General features: G+C 52.5%; 4 protein-coding genes across 4 annotated transcripts; 3 read left to right on the plus strand and 1 right to left on the minus strand.

Moving 5' to 3' along the window:
* Window positions 1-115: 115 nt before the first annotated feature.
* Window positions 116-2,905, plus strand: PV08_11207 (uncharacterized protein; the record flags this gene model as incomplete). Its single annotated transcript, XM_016385517.1, has 6 exons — window positions 116-215; window positions 277-371; window positions 421-527; window positions 575-842; window positions 896-1,788; window positions 1,840-2,905. The coding sequence occupies 6 exons, from the start codon at window positions 116-118 to the stop codon at window positions 2,903-2,905; spliced, it is 2,529 nt and encodes an 842-aa protein (XP_016230461.1).
* Window positions 2,906-4,467: 1,562 nt separating this feature from the next.
* Window positions 4,468-5,576, minus strand: PV08_11208 (uncharacterized protein; the record flags this gene model as incomplete). Its single annotated transcript, XM_016385518.1, has 2 exons — window positions 4,468-5,091; window positions 5,181-5,576. 2 exons carry the CDS (start codon window positions 5,574-5,576, stop codon window positions 4,468-4,470), a joined length of 1,020 nt encoding a protein of 339 aa, XP_016230462.1.
* Window positions 5,577-8,247: 2,671 nt separating this feature from the next.
* PV08_11209 (uncharacterized protein) lies at window positions 8,248-10,178 on the plus strand (the record flags this gene model as incomplete). Its single annotated transcript, XM_016385519.1, has 2 exons — window positions 8,248-9,876; window positions 9,933-10,178. The coding sequence occupies 2 exons, from the start codon at window positions 8,248-8,250 to the stop codon at window positions 10,176-10,178; spliced, it is 1,875 nt and encodes a 624-aa protein (XP_016230463.1).
* Window positions 10,179-12,935: 2,757 nt separating this feature from the next.
* Window positions 12,936-14,018, plus strand: PV08_11210 (uncharacterized protein; the record flags this gene model as incomplete). The annotated part of the gene is made up of 1 exon (XM_016385520.1): window positions 12,936-14,018. The coding sequence occupies one exon, from the start codon at window positions 12,936-12,938 to the stop codon at window positions 14,016-14,018; it is 1,083 nt and encodes a 360-aa protein (XP_016230464.1).
* Between the last annotated feature and the right edge of the window lie 2,486 nt (window positions 14,019-16,504).

Genomic DNA, 16,504 nt, shown 5'->3' on the forward strand with positions numbered 1-16,504 from the left:
CCTCGAACGCGAACTTTTGCGGACCTGCCCTTCTATAGACTCCGCGCTTCCATCGACGAGCACACCCTATCTACGTTACGTTGGCATTAACTCCCAGGTCCCTGTTTTTTCAAGAATGGCGGACTACGATCGCCGTCCGCGACGAGGCGGTGGTGGAGGAGGAGGAGGTGGTGGTGGTGGAGGCCACTTTAACAATCGCAAGAGAAGATACAGAGGTATTAATGTTCCACGCAGGCCCAACGACTCAATGTTTAGGGTATTCTAACCGATCTACAGATGATGACTTCGATGATCGACGGCCTCAGCGACGTCGCTACGAGGAACCTCTGGTGGTGACAGTGCGCAGACAAGTTCTTTCGATCGCTGAGAGTGTAATCATGGACTGTTTCATTGTTCGGCGAGGCGCTGACCTGTCTATAGCCTGTCCGAAAAGCAGAAGAGGATGCTGCGACGATTGCAAAAACACTTGCCGACAACTACTTTGACAATGATCTGTCCACGGGCTTCGTGGACCTTGTCACCCAAATGTAGGATGTTCCCGTTTCGGTGCTTTAATAGCTGCTGAACGCAACAGGATCATCGAGCAGCCTCTCAAGACGCCCTTCCTAGCGGCCATAGTCTACCTTGTGAACCCTCAGAAACCGGAACTTGTCACGGATGTCCTGAGTAAGATCGGCGAAGCGCTGCAGAAGCGCCTAGACCTCGGCCTGTGGAGGGAAGTCAAGCTGTACCTGCGTTTCCTCGGTTGTCTACAAGGCATATTCTCAGAAGCTGGCGTGTTTACAATTCTGGAGGAACTCTTCTCAAAGGCCGCCGACCTGCAAATGAAATCCTCCGAAGACGTATGTCCCCAGGCTGCCTCATAGCCCGAATCACATTGTTAACTTGCTCGCAGTCCTTAGGGCTGGAAATTGTGAAAATTATTCTCCTGACCATCCCATACGCAATGTCCTCCGGCGCAACGGGATTCGAAACTCAAGCACTGAGTCTTTTGGAGAAAACCGACATTATTGCCTCGACGGCCCACCCCTTGGAAGTCATCGTCGACCCTTTCCCAAGTCCAGAGGCTGGCGCACCTACCTCCTTGGAAAGCGCACTTGCTCTTCTCCAAAGGCATATGCAGGAAGAATCTAGAAATGGCTGGGAGTTGCCGTGCTTGCCTCGACCGTGGAAGGGAAGTCGATCTCCAGAAGAGGAGGAAGCACTGGCTACTGCGCAGAAACACCCATTTCCTGCACTCAAAATCCCCGAGGAAGTGCAGATTGGCCCGAGATCTATCTTCCCCGAGGTATATTTCTCAGTCTACGGTGAACAAGACATCGAAACGGTCCCACCTCCTTCTGATCCCGCCTCGATTCTGATCCGGGATGCTTTGTCAGACACGATCAACGGACTTGACTTTAATAGGATGGCGGCGGCGAAATTCCTCATTGACGTTGACTGCTATTTTGCTGCAGACACCTTTGTAAAGCGAGCAACGCAGTTTGACAAGCTTCGAGAGGTTGCTGGGGACAAGGCAACCTGGAAACCCGAGGATGTCATCGTCGACGCATGCTTTTCGCAGTTGATGCAGATGCCCGCCCCAGAGCACAAGCTGGTCTACTATCACTCGGTTTTGACGGAAGCCTGTAAGCTGGCGCCTGCTGCTGTTGCGCCCAGCTTGGGTCGGGCGATCCGATTCCTGTACCGTAATGTTGATCGGATGGACCTCGAACTGTCTCAGCGCTTTCTGGATTGGTTTGCCCATCATCTGAGTAATTTTGGTTTTACTTGGAAATGGACGGAGTGGTAGGACACTATCTGCAACTTACAGGTACGCGACTTGGCTAACTTGCACAGGGTCGACGACGTGCGACTTCTTGACGTTCACCCTAAGAAAGCATTCATTATAGATGCTTTGGATAAAGAAATCCGATTGAGCTTTTCTAAGCGGATTAAGAATACACTACCAGAACCTTACCAGGCTTTGATTTCCGAAGAGAAGGAGAAAGACTCACCGGACTTCAAGTACAATGACGATTCAACCCCATTCGCTACTCAGGGTAAAGAGATCGCGCAACTTGTCCGTTCCAAAGCCGCGAATGAAGAGTTCTCGCCTGTTCTCGAGACTATCGAGCAGGAAGCCACGGCTTCGGGTATGCCTAACCCGGAATTGGCCTCCACGGACGCCTTCGTCACCTCGATATGTTGGATCGGCTCCAAGTCGTTATCGCACGTTCTTGCCTGTATAGAGCGGTGCAAGGAGAGACTGCTGGCCATTAGCTCAAGGAGTTCTGCTTGCAGAAAGCAAATCATGACATCAGTCATGGATTACTGGAAGGATCAGACCGGTGTCGGCGTCATCATCCTGGACAAATTGCTAAACTACCAGATCTTGACGCCCAGCAGTATCATTGAGTGGGCACTTGTGGATCGCGTCGCTCGAGGTTCGTTACTCGCCAGTGCCTGGTGTTATGAGCTTGTGGAAAAGACCACAAAGAAGGTGGGGTCACGGGTTCACAGCATTGTTCACGCAATCCGACAGCCAGGGCTCACAGATGATCAAAAGGGTGAGCTACAGCAGGCTTTGACGAAAGAGTTGGAGGGGATGACAATACTCTATGCGAGCATCCAGGATGCGGTCGTGAGTATTCGCGACGGCAACCAGGATGAGATGATGGAGAGTAGTGATGCGCTCCGAGCAGAGGATGAAGAGTTAATCAAGGCGTGGGGCGGAAAATGGGCAAAGACATTTCAGCGGAAATGTGCCGTGGAAGAGAACTGGGTGCGAGAAGAGTTGGCCAGACCGATTCCCGAGCCTGAAGTCAACGAGCAGCCGATGGCAGTGGACGGTGGCAGCGGCTCTGGTCTCAACGGTGCTGGAGAGAACGGTAACACACGCTCCGACGCCGATGGGATCGAGTAGTTCTTTGTTCATCTTGGAGCTTTGGCATATGACATGGACGTACTCGCACGCAATCGGTGGACATCCGCGCAGGTCAAAGAGCTCGCCATTTGCCATTGCGCAGGTGCGGTCTTGTACATTCGCTGGACTTGGGATCGGAGAGCACTTATGAATTGTGAATAATGCTGCTTCACTAACCTCTTGTACAAATACCCGGGGATGATCAAGTCAAGTCTTGTCTCCGTTGAGCTTTTTGCCAATGTTATACTATGCTTCTTTAAAACTTCTGCCTCCTGTCTTGCCAACTGTTGCAGAAATGACAGGGCACATCATACTGTGTAGGTGTGTAGTATGTGTACGGTATGCTCTTCTGATCAGGCGTCATAGTGATTAAAAATGTTCAATGGCCGTACGGGGAGGGAGCGCGGTAACGAATGCGTATTTCCATGGGTACTTAAGGCATCGTAGGAAATGTAAAGGCAAAGGCATGGCCTGGCATAGCTTGCAGGTTGGCTTAGCATACCTAGAGTTCGCATGCTTGGTTAAGGTAGCCCACAAGAGCAAATCTTCAAGCATTATTGGGGACACGTCGAGGTACTCCTGATGGAAAGAATTCAATGTAGCTGATTCTTCTCAACTTCCTCCTCAGGGAAATGTTATCTAGAAGCTCCAGTCCGGGAGACTGCGGTTCTGAAATACAAGTTTCTATCAGATTCTTTCTAACGGGACCCTAGATGCCTATGCATCACGACCACCTGATACATCAGGTAGGCAAACCCCGGGTATTGGCCACTGCATACACAATGATCGGTGCCTTCGACATTGGTATCGGCGATATGCGACGTTCATCCCTCGCTCGCTATGTAGACGACATGCACGACGTGACGTGACGTGATGTGATAATGCTTGGAATGTGATGCGGCCTGATGCGGTTGGCTGACGTTGTCGAGCCGGGACACATACATTATGCGATTGCGCAGCAGAGTCTCTGAAGAATGGTATGTTGGGGTCGCGAGGACCTATCCGGGACTCTCAGCAGACCTTTTTGTTTCAGGAGGCCAATGATCGGACTCGTTCGAATCGATGGAAAAGCTCCGTAGGACGGTGACGGTAGAGGCTGTGTCGGACGAAGCCCTCTGCGAGATTCTTTGGTCACGGTGGATGATTCTGTCGCCGCGAAATCCTGTGTGGTTCCCCGAGGATGTAGGCCCGAATTCTAAGGCCCTCGGGTTGTAATGGTCCACTTGATCCGTCTGATAAAGCATGACCTCCGGTATGCGAGAACGTTTAAACTGTCCGTGTAGTGTGACGCCCGTCTGTGGAGCACGTACCTTGCCGAAGAGGCTGATTGAGAAAATTTCATGTCTCGGTTGTCAAATGACTTGGTGCGCCCTCTTGCTTGGGGTGGGTAGGTTGGTAGGGAAGACAGTGAGCGCTTGTGCATACGAACAACATCGTGACAGGTGATCCAGTTTCGTCTTTCGGAGTCTTCGGTAAGACGGTGTTCTTTCCTCGGGCAAAGACCTCAAACTTGAGACGCTTGATGTGGTCCTGGTCCGAAATGCACGACATCAAGACGTCCCTCATTTCCGAATACCATATCCTTGGAAACCACCGGGTGGCCCAGCGGGAGGAGCTGGAGGCATAGCACCGTGCTGTGGACCGCCAAAGCCGGGAGGCGGAGCGAATCCAGGAGGCGGAGCAGTGTGTTGTTGCGGAAAGCCCGCGGGCATCTGATTGAACCCTGGGGGCATGAAGCCCTGTGGTCCGCCATATCCCGCTTGACTTGGAGGAGGACGGGCGGGAAGACCGCCCGGAGGAGCGGGCAAAGGCGCAATTTGTGGCGGAGGGGGTCTTGCTTGGACAGGAGGGGGAGGACCGGCTTGGTAGTTCCCACTCGGTTGTCCGAAGCCGACAGGGGTGACAGGAGTCTGGGGCATGGCACCAAACATTGGGGGTCCGCCGACTGGGATGGTGGCTGGCGTAGGTTGGACGCCGTGAGCTTTCGCTTGAGCCGCCAGCATACGTTCAGCCTGGTCACCGTGTCTCTCGCCCTTTCCGTCCTTCTTGTAGGCGTATTGGACCGAGACTTCTTTGTTCATGAGATATTGGCCGTTCATGTTGGCGATGGCGTCGTCAGAAGACTCAAAGTTGGAGAAGGAAACAAACCCGTATCCTTTAGACAAGTTGTTTTCGTCGCGAGCAATCTAGGACGGACGTTAGAAATTTTTTTAAACTTCGTCCTGGGGTAGGGAAAAAAAGGAGAGCAAAGAGAACCAAGGGGGGAATCAATAACCTTTGGAGCAGCGACCAATGTACCAAATCGTCCAAATGTGTCGTACAGCATCCTCTCGTCGACCATAGGATCCAGGTTTCCTACGAACAACTCTGCGCCGACCTCCACCGATTTCGTCTTGTCCGCACTGGCCTTGTTGACTCTGATGGGCTTTCCGTATAATCTGACTTGATTCATGATTCGGGCAGCATACTCGGCGTCTTCCTCCGAGTTGAACTCGACAAAGCCATAGCCCTGGTGCGTCTGCGTAACTCGGTCCTTTGGCAGGTGGACATTCGCGATGCGGCCTGCCTGTAGAAAGAGTTCCCAGACCAAGGCATCGGTAACTCGCTCGTCAAGATTGCCGATGTAAATCGTCGAATCTTTGTCCTGCTCCCAATGCCGAGCGCCAGACATTTTGCAACGTGGCTCTCCCGCTGGATGTTAAGATTTGCGAAGCACTGGAGCCCCTTCAGGTAGCAACTGGCGATGGAGAAATGTGACAAGGGCAAGCTGTTTGATTGTATTGGAGTCATCCAAAAGTCTCCCAAGGCAAATGAAGCCTCAAGAAAAGCACGAGAGCTAGTCTATATTTGGCCTAGTTGGTAATTCACGTGACACCAGATTTTCTAATTTCTCCGAAACATCGACGCAGCTTCAAAGCCACCTGTGCTGGCATCACGAACACCACTGTCTATCCCCAAAACTTTCGACAGTTTCTGAAAAGGGCTTTCGTAATATACGAGTCGGTCACAATTCGTCAAGATGATTCAATTCTCCGAAGAAACTAAGGTATGGCTCTTTTCCTAGCCGCCAGACGTCATGCAACTAACTCGATCTTTAGGAACGCATCTCAAAGGTACTCGACATTACCAAGGAGGTCGTCCACTATGGGTACCTGCCTTTAATACTCTACCTGGGTATGCTCCGATGTTTCGAGTGTGACCCCTATTGACCGAGGCAGGCTACACACGCAGCGAACCTAAACCGGCGCTGATCAGGTATTGTTTATCCCAGAGATCATGCATGAGGGAGTTGCTGACGTCCTCGCAGCTTAATATCCCCCTTCGCCAACTGAGACCCTTCGAATCTTCTTCAAACCCGACGTACTGTACATTAGCACGACGATGGCGGACTGTGAAAGGTTGGAAATGGCGTCGGAAAAGAATATCTTCGCGAAATCAAGAGCGGAAACTGGCGCAATGACATGCTAGATTGTGGCCCAATATGATAGCAGTCAATTGACGACGAGGTGGATCTTTTCCTCCGACGGGGCGTTGGTCTTGTCGAATGCTGTGAAAGCGACATCGGGAAAAGAAGTCACACCCACTGCGTGCTCGTAAATGGCAGCTCTGTATAACAGCCTCGAGATCTTTGGTACACCCCTGGACAAGATAATCTTAACTCTGCAGGTATTCTAAAGATACCACTTTTATGTGTCGAAACTCAAAATGTGTTGTTGTGGTCAGGTTGAGTTCTCTTTGAGCGTGCTATCCCGGAGTGCTTTGATGAGTTTGGGTGACCGATTTCGGGGCCGACGTTTACCAGTGCTCTTGTCTTTCGCTGACAGTGCATTGTGCGCTTGAGAGCTTGAGTGACAACAGTGTCCCTACGAGCGAGATTCGTGAGACGTAAGATACAGTCAGTATAAGAGCCCGCTTAGTTTTGACCGTACAAGGTAAAGCCTTGCGCTCTTTAAGACGAGTCAAGCTGGCCTTAAAAAGGCAGAGTTCTAACTTGCCATTAGTTTCAGCCACATATAAACGCGACCCGGGGTTTAGGTGCTGGGAGCAATTGTTTGCAATCTATGGGTAACTTGCCCTCCTGGCTCATCCCCTTGGTCTCAAAACGCCTGCAGGCTGCAGGTGAGTCGAGACCTATCAGAAAGTCGATGCCGCGCTGCAGTGAGATCTGGATCCTGGCCTGCTCGGTGCTGGTTATCTGGTCAGGGGGGGTGAATGCACGAGTCGTCACGCTCTGTGTGTACGTGTGTTGTATCCTGACTTGATGCGGTGCGTAGGCGGTAGCGTGGTACGACCAACTAGAGCGCAGTGATTCGCACACATGAGTAACAATAAAGGGTGGGGAAAAATGATGCAGTCCGGAATTAGGCTCAAGCATCGCCTATTCGCCCGTGTTTCCTGAGCGATCTACCCCCTCTTGGATCATTAGCATCCTGGGGCTCGGGGCGGCTGCACCACGCATCCGCTAGAATATACATGCATGGCGCCGCAGGTTGTACAATACGGCCTTCGCTACCCACTACTCGGCCCCTAGCGGGCTCACCACTGGCCACTGCCTTGTCGTCTGGTGGGCTCCGGGTGGGTGCTGCTTCTTCAGAAGGCTTGTAGCTGCGGGTTCCGGCTGCGCGTGTTCGAGTGGAAGTTTGACACAGAAGTCAACCACAAAGTTAGCAGCCGCCAGCCCGCAATCAACCTTCAATTGCCATGTCGCACGGCCATTGCTGGGGCACAGGCCTGTGCCACTGACCACGCATGTTCTTTGGGCTCGGTGGCGCCTCAACCTCCTCTGCCAGACTGCCACCCCTGGGTTCCTTGAGGCTCCAATCTTCTTCCTCCCCCCCGGTTGATGCTTTGCTCCATCTCACTCGTCCCATGCTCGCTAGGCTCCCAGCGCCTCAGTGCTTCGACTCCTCTTCTGAGCACGAGTACTGTCTTTCAGCCCGCCCGCACCTTTCCCTGCCCCTTCTCCCATCCCATTTCCTCCTCCTCAGGCCTCAGTCTACGCGTCTGTTCGCATTTTTCAGACTCTTGCCGTCGCCCTCAGCCTCGAGCGTAGGGTCAGTGGCGATAGTGTTGCGTGCATCGGCTGCAACCGTGTCCATTCGGCTCATCTCATCGGGACGCTGGTGTTTGCGCACCAAGAGCTTATTTGCGTTTTTCCCCCTACCACTAGCGTCGTTTCTACCCAGAAGGAAAGGTACTCTACTACTCGTAGCTGCGCTCAATCGTAATCTTCTTCCCCCGACTGCCTTCCAGCCTCATGCTAATCCATCCTCAGAAATCCGTTCTTCACTTTTCTTCGCCATCTACATCTTTGCTGCTTCGCTCCTTCGCCATCTCTCACCATGTTCAATGCGACCCAGCATCGCGGCAACCCCAATTTGGGGCCCGCACCTCCTGGGCCGCCGAATCATCGCCTGAACGAGATCTTCGATAATCTGCGAGCAGAGTTTGAGAATCAGAGTCGGTCCAGTGAACAAGTTGAGAACCAAGTTGCTCAGCAAATTCAGGAGATGGAATTGATTCGTAACAAAGTCTATCAACTCGAACAAAACCAACTGAAGATGAAGCAAGACTACGAGGCTGAGATTCGCATTCTCAGACACGAACTCGAAATGCGTGGCGGCTCCCAGGTGCAATCTCACATCGGGGGACCTCCTCAGCACAGCGGCCCTCCTGCGCAGGCTCCTCCTTCTCTCGGTCACGGCCAGGGCGGGCTTTTCAGTGGCATCATGGCTAACCAGGGGCAAGGCGGCCCAGGGCTCGCTCCTCCACCAGAGCAAGCAGCTCCTCAACAACATCCCCTCCAGCCTCCTCCACCCGCGGGCCAGCCTCAAGGTCCCCCTCAGGGCCCAAATGCCTTTCCAGGCTATCAGCAACCACCTGCCCTGAATGGCTACGGCCCACAAGGACAGCCACCCACCAACTCCCCTGGACTGGGCAAGAACCGAAATATGACGACTAGAGGCGGACCTGGACCAGCTACGCCTCAACAGCACCCAGGCCAACCACAGCCGATGCCTTACCAGAACGATCCAAGGGCCTCTCCCCAAATTCCAAGACCGACTCCTCCGGGAAGCGATATGCAACTGGGGCCGCGCCACCAGATGGCAGGACAAGGACAGTACCCTAACGTCGGTAATGTTCTCGCAGACCTCAACCCAGACGAACTTCCAGACCATCTGAAGCGGATGGGCGCCAACGGTGAATGGCACGCCGTCTTCAACCCTAATGTGCCCCGCGTACTGGACATCACGCTCTTGCACAACCTCGTCCACGAGTCCGTGGTCTGTTGCGTCCGCTTTTCCAATGATGGCAAGTACATCGCAACCGGCTGCAACCGCAGTGCACAAATCTTCGACGCCCGTGACGGGCGCAAGGTCTGTGAGTTGCTTGATGAGAACGTCCAAGACAAGGATGGTGACTTGTACATCCGATCAGTCTGCTTTTCTCCTGACGGGAAGCTCTTGGCCACCGGTGCCGAAGACAAGAAGATCAGAGTTTGGGACATTGAAAGCAAGCGCATCCGAACCATTTTCGATGGCCACGAGCAAGACATTTACTCTTTGGACTTCTCCCGGACCGGACGACTGATTGCCTCAGGCTCCGGCGACAAGACGGTGCGCCTGTGGGACATTGAATCGAACCAGCAAGTTATGGTCTTGTCCATCGAGGATGGCGTGACCACTGTGGCCATGTCCCCGGATGGTCGATTCGTCGCCGCGGGTTCGCTCGATAAGAGTGTGCGAGTCTGGGACTGCTCTAGCGGCTATCTGATCGAGCGTCTGGAAGGACCACAAGGTCACAAAGACAGCGTTTACTCGGTGGCCTTCTCTCCCAGCGGCCGAGAACTGGTCAGCGGTAGCTTGGACAAGACGATCAAGATGTGGGAGCTTTCCGCTCAGCGCGGCATCATCCCATCCGCTTCCAACGGCAAGGATGGCAAGTGCATCCGAACATTCGAAGGACACAAGGTGAGTGCTGGTGTTTTTCCCGATGCGTGACGCCGAGACTAATTCATAACTTTCAGGACTATGTGCTTTCGGTTTGTCTTACCCCTGGTGGAGAATGGGTCATGTCAGGATCAAAGGATCGCGGTGTTCAATTCTGGGATCCGAATACTGGCAACGCTCAGATGATGCTCCAAGGACACAAGAACTCCGTCATCTCGGTGGCACCTTGCCCGACCGGACACTTGTTCGCTACCGGATCAGGAGACATGAAAGCCCGCATCTGGCAATACACGACTTGGCGTGGGGCTCACCAAGGTATTTGAAGCGGTACGACACTTTGCTGATAAGAACAAGCCATTGGAAGTAGAATGGACGATAGGTAGCCTCATCGAAGGAAGGCTTTGTTGTTCACCGCCGGATGTGAGAGATGCTGCACATGGTGAGAATGGATACCACCAAGGAGGCTGGCCAAAGGGCGGATGCATTGGATCACGGTCAAATCAACGGTATGTCGGCACGAACTGTGATGCCACTTTGAATTTCGGTTTCGGGTATCATGTAACTTGGGGGCGGCACGCGTGCATTAAACCAGTGGGCAACAGAATAGGCCTGAATAGGCCCGATAGGAGGGCGCTCTAGGCATTTTCGTTAGGCAAACCTTGATCTCGCAGGAGGATATCCACGAGGGTGTGCTAAGGGGGTTCTGACACGGGAATGGACATGCTTGCTCAGCATGCCTTTGAGGTATTCGTAGAGATCAACATTTCAAAATAGCATGCCGGACGATATCGTCAGCGCCTTGGGTTGATGTTGTCCTTCTTGCTGAAGAGCGGCCTTTGGTCAGTACAGCTTGTAACTATAATGTGTGGCACGTCGAGCCTCAACAACCTTAGCTCACGAAGTGCGCTCAGAACCTAGGTACCTGACCTGAGTCCGTCACAGTTGATGTCCACGACGATACCTATGGAAGGAGACGAGAATACCTCTATCGACGACTGCAAGAGGCACCTAGCTACCTACAGTACAGAGCGTCTGGCTGGCAGGGGCGCCACATGATCGCTCTCTCGTCAGCCTAGTTAGTGCCTCTATTGCTGGCTCTACCGACCGGGCCCGTCCGCCTGGAGAGATGGCTTCAACACTGGCACTGCAGACGCCCCAGGCTCCCCAGTGTTCGCTCACGTCCTTCCAACGGCCGCTTCATCTATCGAGTCGGTAACGTGTGGTGGTCACTTACCGCTCCAACGACATTGTTGTACCGGTGGCATTGAGACCGGTTGAGCGAACTGTGCGAGGAACCCGCCGAAGTCGCGCAACTACAGCAAATGAACGTGTCTGCAAAATTTTCTCACATCCCCTTTCCAGGGCCCCGGGGTACCTGATTCTACTCCGCATCGCGTATCGCAGCATGTGTTTTCTTCACGGAACGGTTTGCGTAAATGTCCCTTGTCCGGATGAGGGGCGCGTGGGATGAATCCCCAGGGGGCCGAGCAATCAGCGATTAGGGAATCACTCGACAGTAGTCAGTGCCCATCCTGCCTTGTCTCTCCCGTCCTATCTGGCTCATGTCTGTCAATTCTTTCCCAAATGCCAGCTTGCCGACGCCCGGTCAGTCAAGGCCAGCTACCCAGTGTTGTCAGGCCATGTCTGCAGCCGAGAAAATTTTTTCACTTTCTGCAAGGCAGACATGGGGGTTGCGAAGACAATACTTGGAATTGGACCAAGAGAGCATAGACACAGAAAATTTTACTTATCATCGGCTGCCAGATAACATAGCCTCCAAGCCACCACGTACTATTCGGCCTCGAGGATTGCGTGCCTGGGCAGTCCTCTCTCGACTTAGCGACTTGTAAGTTGTGACAGAGAGTCAGGTATCCGCCCGGGGTCGAGTATCCATTCTCTGGCACTGAGGAATCAGCGGAAGAGCAAGTCTTCCCGTACAGATACGAGCCTCCAGCACCGGCTCCGGCCAGATTCAGCTTCTATTGAAGGGCGAATTCGCTTAATCCTGGTCATCACGAAAGCCACGCGCCATGCTAAAGCAACGACTCTCCTGTTCCGGTATGGTTTGCGCCGTTGGCTGTCCCGGACAGGTCCAATACGGCGGGCCTTTATCAGCGATCATGCCGGCCTCATGCACTTCCACCTCCCTCCTCTTGACGCAAACTCTCTCCGACGCAGAGATCCCGCCCCCGTGTCGCTTCTCGAGCTTCTCGGTTTTGTGATGCTTTGCGATCGCTGACGCTATCTCTAGCCCCTGCACCAGGCGTGCCAACCATTGAACCAAGTCACTGCCTCCCGTTGCCGGACACTCCCTCTCGTCACACATGCATCTTGCCTGTTTGAAGCTTCTGACTGGCCTGAAGCTATCGTCTTTCTGCTCGATCAGCCACTAGCAATGCTTCAGATCAGGAAAATTTTTTCCAACTGTCACCTGGCCCTCCCTAAACACGGTAAGCTCTTGCGCCATGATGCCTTATGGCGTCCCTCCGAAAGCCATCTTCCAACAAGGCTGCATCATGTTAGTATCTTAGCCGCAGCAACACCCTCGTTCGCTTTTGGGATGGGGTCGTGCAATCTCTTCACCTGCAGATTGTTCCCTGACTATTCTTGGTTCGAGCTTGACATGCCCACGCGGGCTTACCAGTCGTCGAATTTATTGAAGATATTTTCACTCGCGATTCAGAGGTATAAACCCCCAAGGTAGGGCCCGTCCTTCTCGACGCTGCTGTTTGATCCCGTCCACAAGTCGAGGTTTGCTTTTCATATTGTCCTGAGCACTTTTACATCTCTTGTCACCATAGCATAAGTACCTTCAAGTGTCACTCCATTGCAACTCCACCCCCTGGCCAATCAAAGATCTGCGACGACCCTCCGTTGCTACCTTTCCGAGGCCACTCTTCTCAAGCAGGAGACATTACTTCCGTGTTATGTAGTCTTTGTTGGAATACCTCCTGCCTGCTCCGCGGAAGACCTTTGGGGTCTCATTTGAGCTTCCCTTTGACTATACCGTCTCTTGTCAGCGGACAGACACTGCGGTTTACTTCCGTGTCACGGTACATCCCAGAACCTGAAGAAAGAAGATGGCATACAACTCAACATCAGAGCAACTAGACTGGCACATGCAGCAAATGAGGCAATGGATGGTGCCTACACCAATCTCTGTGCCAGCCAACTCCAATGCGCTGGTCAATTCGCAGGCGTTTCCACAAGATTTCTACCCTCAGAACATCCCTTCAAACGATGTGTACAATTACAATGCATACACCTCGCCTCTCGCAACACCACCAGTTACCCAAGTCCCCCCGGTACCTATTTTACAACGACGAACTCATTCCTTCCCTCCGTTCTCCGACTACGACATGACTTTGAACTATCTCAGCGCTGATCATGGCTCCACCACCGAACCCAGCTGGATGGCAGACGATGGAGGGAATTTCGACGATGGACTTTCCGTCTACTCCGAGTCTCCGTCGAGTTACTTTTCCTCAGACTTGTCAGAGCTCCCTCGGCTTGGGTCGATCATCTCTTCTGGTCAAACAACTCCTCCAACAGGCTTGGCGGTCTCCTCGTCCCTTCCCGAACCCAGATCTGAGGTGGACTCGCTCATGAAGACGCTCCAACCTGTCCAGACGATGCAACGACAGATTCCCACGGGCGACCCCAAAGGCAAAGCAAGAAAGTTCATCTGCTCTTATGCAAACTGCGGCAAGTCGTTCTCTCAACCAACACACCTCAAGATCCACCTTCGGTCACACACTGGCGAGAAGCCATATGTATGTTCCGTCCCAACGTGCCAGCAAACCTTTTCGCAACTCGGCAACCTACGGACCCACGAACGCCGACACATTGGCCAACGACCGAACCGAAAGAGGTCATCGTCTGATCCCGGTACCAACGCGCGCAAGTATGAATGCAAGCTTGATGCTTGCAGGGTCGGAGAGGGAGGCAAGGTCTTTACACAACTCGGCAACCTCAAGGCACACATGAACAAATTCCACAAAGAAACCCTAGCCAGGCTGGCCCATCAATTCTCCACAAACGAAGCGGTGCTTCCTCACGAAGAAGAGCTAAGGGAATATTTTCAAGATCTGTACAAGCACAGCAACAAGGGCATCAAAGGCAGAGGAAAGGGAAGGAAGGTCGAAGTTATTGTTCCTAGTTGAGCCTGGGAACAATTGACTTGTTGACGCCTTGTAAGCTTTTCGGCGAATGTCGCTCGCTGAGATTTTCCTTGTTGAAGAGACTCGAAAAATCCCAATGTCAACTCGACGCTACGCTTATGATTTTGCGAAAAATTTCTCGTCTTGGAGGCGTCTATCCCAGGCAGGAGGAGGGGTCTGGATGATTGATTGATTGATTGGAAGGGGCCCACGACTCTTGACAGCTTATGGTACGGTTTCAGCTGTTTAGCGATATTTCAAAAGCGTTACACTTTGATTTATGATGTTCTTTTATTTTTCTTTCTTTCAGGTTATGGCCTTGACGGCGCTTTCTCTTCTCTTCCTCTTCTTCTTCTCTCTTATTTTATATACAAACAACTACGGCCTGTCCCTGAAGAGTTTATGGTTCAGGTATGATTGAGAAGGAAGGTTTTTTGTTTGTCTTTTCTTCCAGGTTGAGGACTTATGAATGTCATGTCATGATGGAGCGGGAATATAAAACTATGAAGTTGTCGTCCCGGGGGAAATAAGGGAGGAGTATATATCATGGATCTTTTGGGAGGTGTTTCAAGGCGGAAGGAAGGGAATGTTCTTTTGGGTCTCCTCTGGGTCTACTCTTGTGAAGATGTATCGTTTGTCATGGGCAAGGTTCGTTGGGCGGGGAAATTCATCAAATGTACGTACGTATGTACTCTGGGAAACTTTGGATCATCTTGGTATGGATAGGATATAAGGGCACAGGACACAAGGACACAGGATATTGAAGGTCAGGTGGTGAATGTTGAACTACTGTCGTTTCCAACCATGAGTTCTCTCGTTCTTGGGATACTGCCATGACATTTCCCTGCTACATACGTGACCTCACGTCGGATGCAGTACGAGCTGACGAAGCATGTCCTCTAACTTCGTACTCGTACCTCTGGGTAGGTGTTTTCGTCGACCTGACCTCGGGCGACACACAGCTAATTCGTCCGAGTACCTACAGGTAGCTAGCTGTACGGGGACAGTCAAGTGACACAAGTATAGGACAGCACAGCACAGCACAGCACAGCACGGCACGGCGAGTGGATTCGGGAAGGAAATGGTGGCAGCCTTCGCAGTCGCAGTCGCGCTTGCGGTCATTATTGTCGGAGGGTTCCGAGGCCAGGGGTCAGATCCGGGTCCTTTTGCGAAATTTCTTTTTTTTTCCCTCTTTCCAAAGATCACAGAGGGGAAGAATCCAACAATACCCCCACGCGCGTGAGAGGTGAGAGCAACCACTTTGGGATGACACACACACACACACACACACACACACACACACACACACACACACAGAGTAGACACAGTCATTGACACACGTATAGAAACGCAAACATGGACAACACCTTTTTCTCAATCAAGTCATGATGTGTCTGATTTGTGAATATGGTGCTCCGTACCGATCAGTGTACCGTGTACGGGGGGGTACCAGGTACTGTACGAGGTACAAAGGCACCGCAGTAGGTCCAGGGTTCTGGGTTACGAGGTTTCTAGGTGCTTCTTCTCACGATGAACCGAATCACGTTTTCATAGAATGTAAAGAACCCCTACAGAAACACACATGCAAAACGTGTACGTATACAGATGTGCATAACATGACCCTCTACCCTACCTACGTTTCGTGACAGGCCTGCGCGCGATTTTTGGGATTTTCAGCGACGCAGCCGGCCCCCCCCCCCCCCCCTTTTCCCCCCCCCACGTCTCACGACTGCCACCCCGGGGCGCCACACGTGAGTCGAACCTTTATGGTAATAATCGCTCTCTGTCAGTGTCTCTAGGGTCCTAGGGGTTTTGTCTCCGGAGGGTGCGACTACGACCGCGACCGCGACTGCGACTACATTACCTTTTGACGCAAGTCGGCGGCGCGCGGGCGATGAGTGAGGCAAGTGGGGCACGGGTATGCATGCACCGTGACGGGACTTTTCAGACGAACAATTGTTACTGTACTCGTACCTCCTGGACAACAACTCGCCCAGGGTTTCTGCAGGGGTGATTGCCCTAGACGACGGGGAGTGCCGGACGACCGTCATGGATGAAGCTTTTAGTTTTTTTTTTTTTTTTTGCGGAGACCGGAAGAGTGAGGTACTACTACTGAACGTACTGTACTGTAGCAGCGGCACTGCGGGGGCCGACATGGATACAGGTAGACAGGGACCTTGGGAGTTGTTGGACCCAAAGTACGAACGAAGAAGTTTTGCATTTCGAGTTCTGCAAGGCAATGCAGTGCAATCTAAAGGGCAAAGCCAGAACAAAACCAAAAGAGGAAACCAAAAAAAAAAACAGGGCAACCTTTCGAGAAAAGGATGGTGAAACATCTACATGGTACCGTACGGGTGTACAGTAATGCGCTGTTCTGGTCATGGAGCTTTTTGGACGAGGGAATTAAAACGTCGAGTCGAGTCGTCGATCATCCAGTAAACCGTACAGCATGAGTACAGTGCAAAACAACACCTGCAAGGGGGAGGGGG

Source organism: Exophiala spinifera (genome assembly GCF_000836115.1).
Source record: "Exophiala spinifera strain CBS 89968 unplaced genomic scaffold supercont1.9, whole genome shotgun sequence".
Classification (NCBI taxonomy): domain Eukaryota; kingdom Fungi; phylum Ascomycota; class Eurotiomycetes; order Chaetothyriales; family Herpotrichiellaceae; genus Exophiala; species Exophiala spinifera.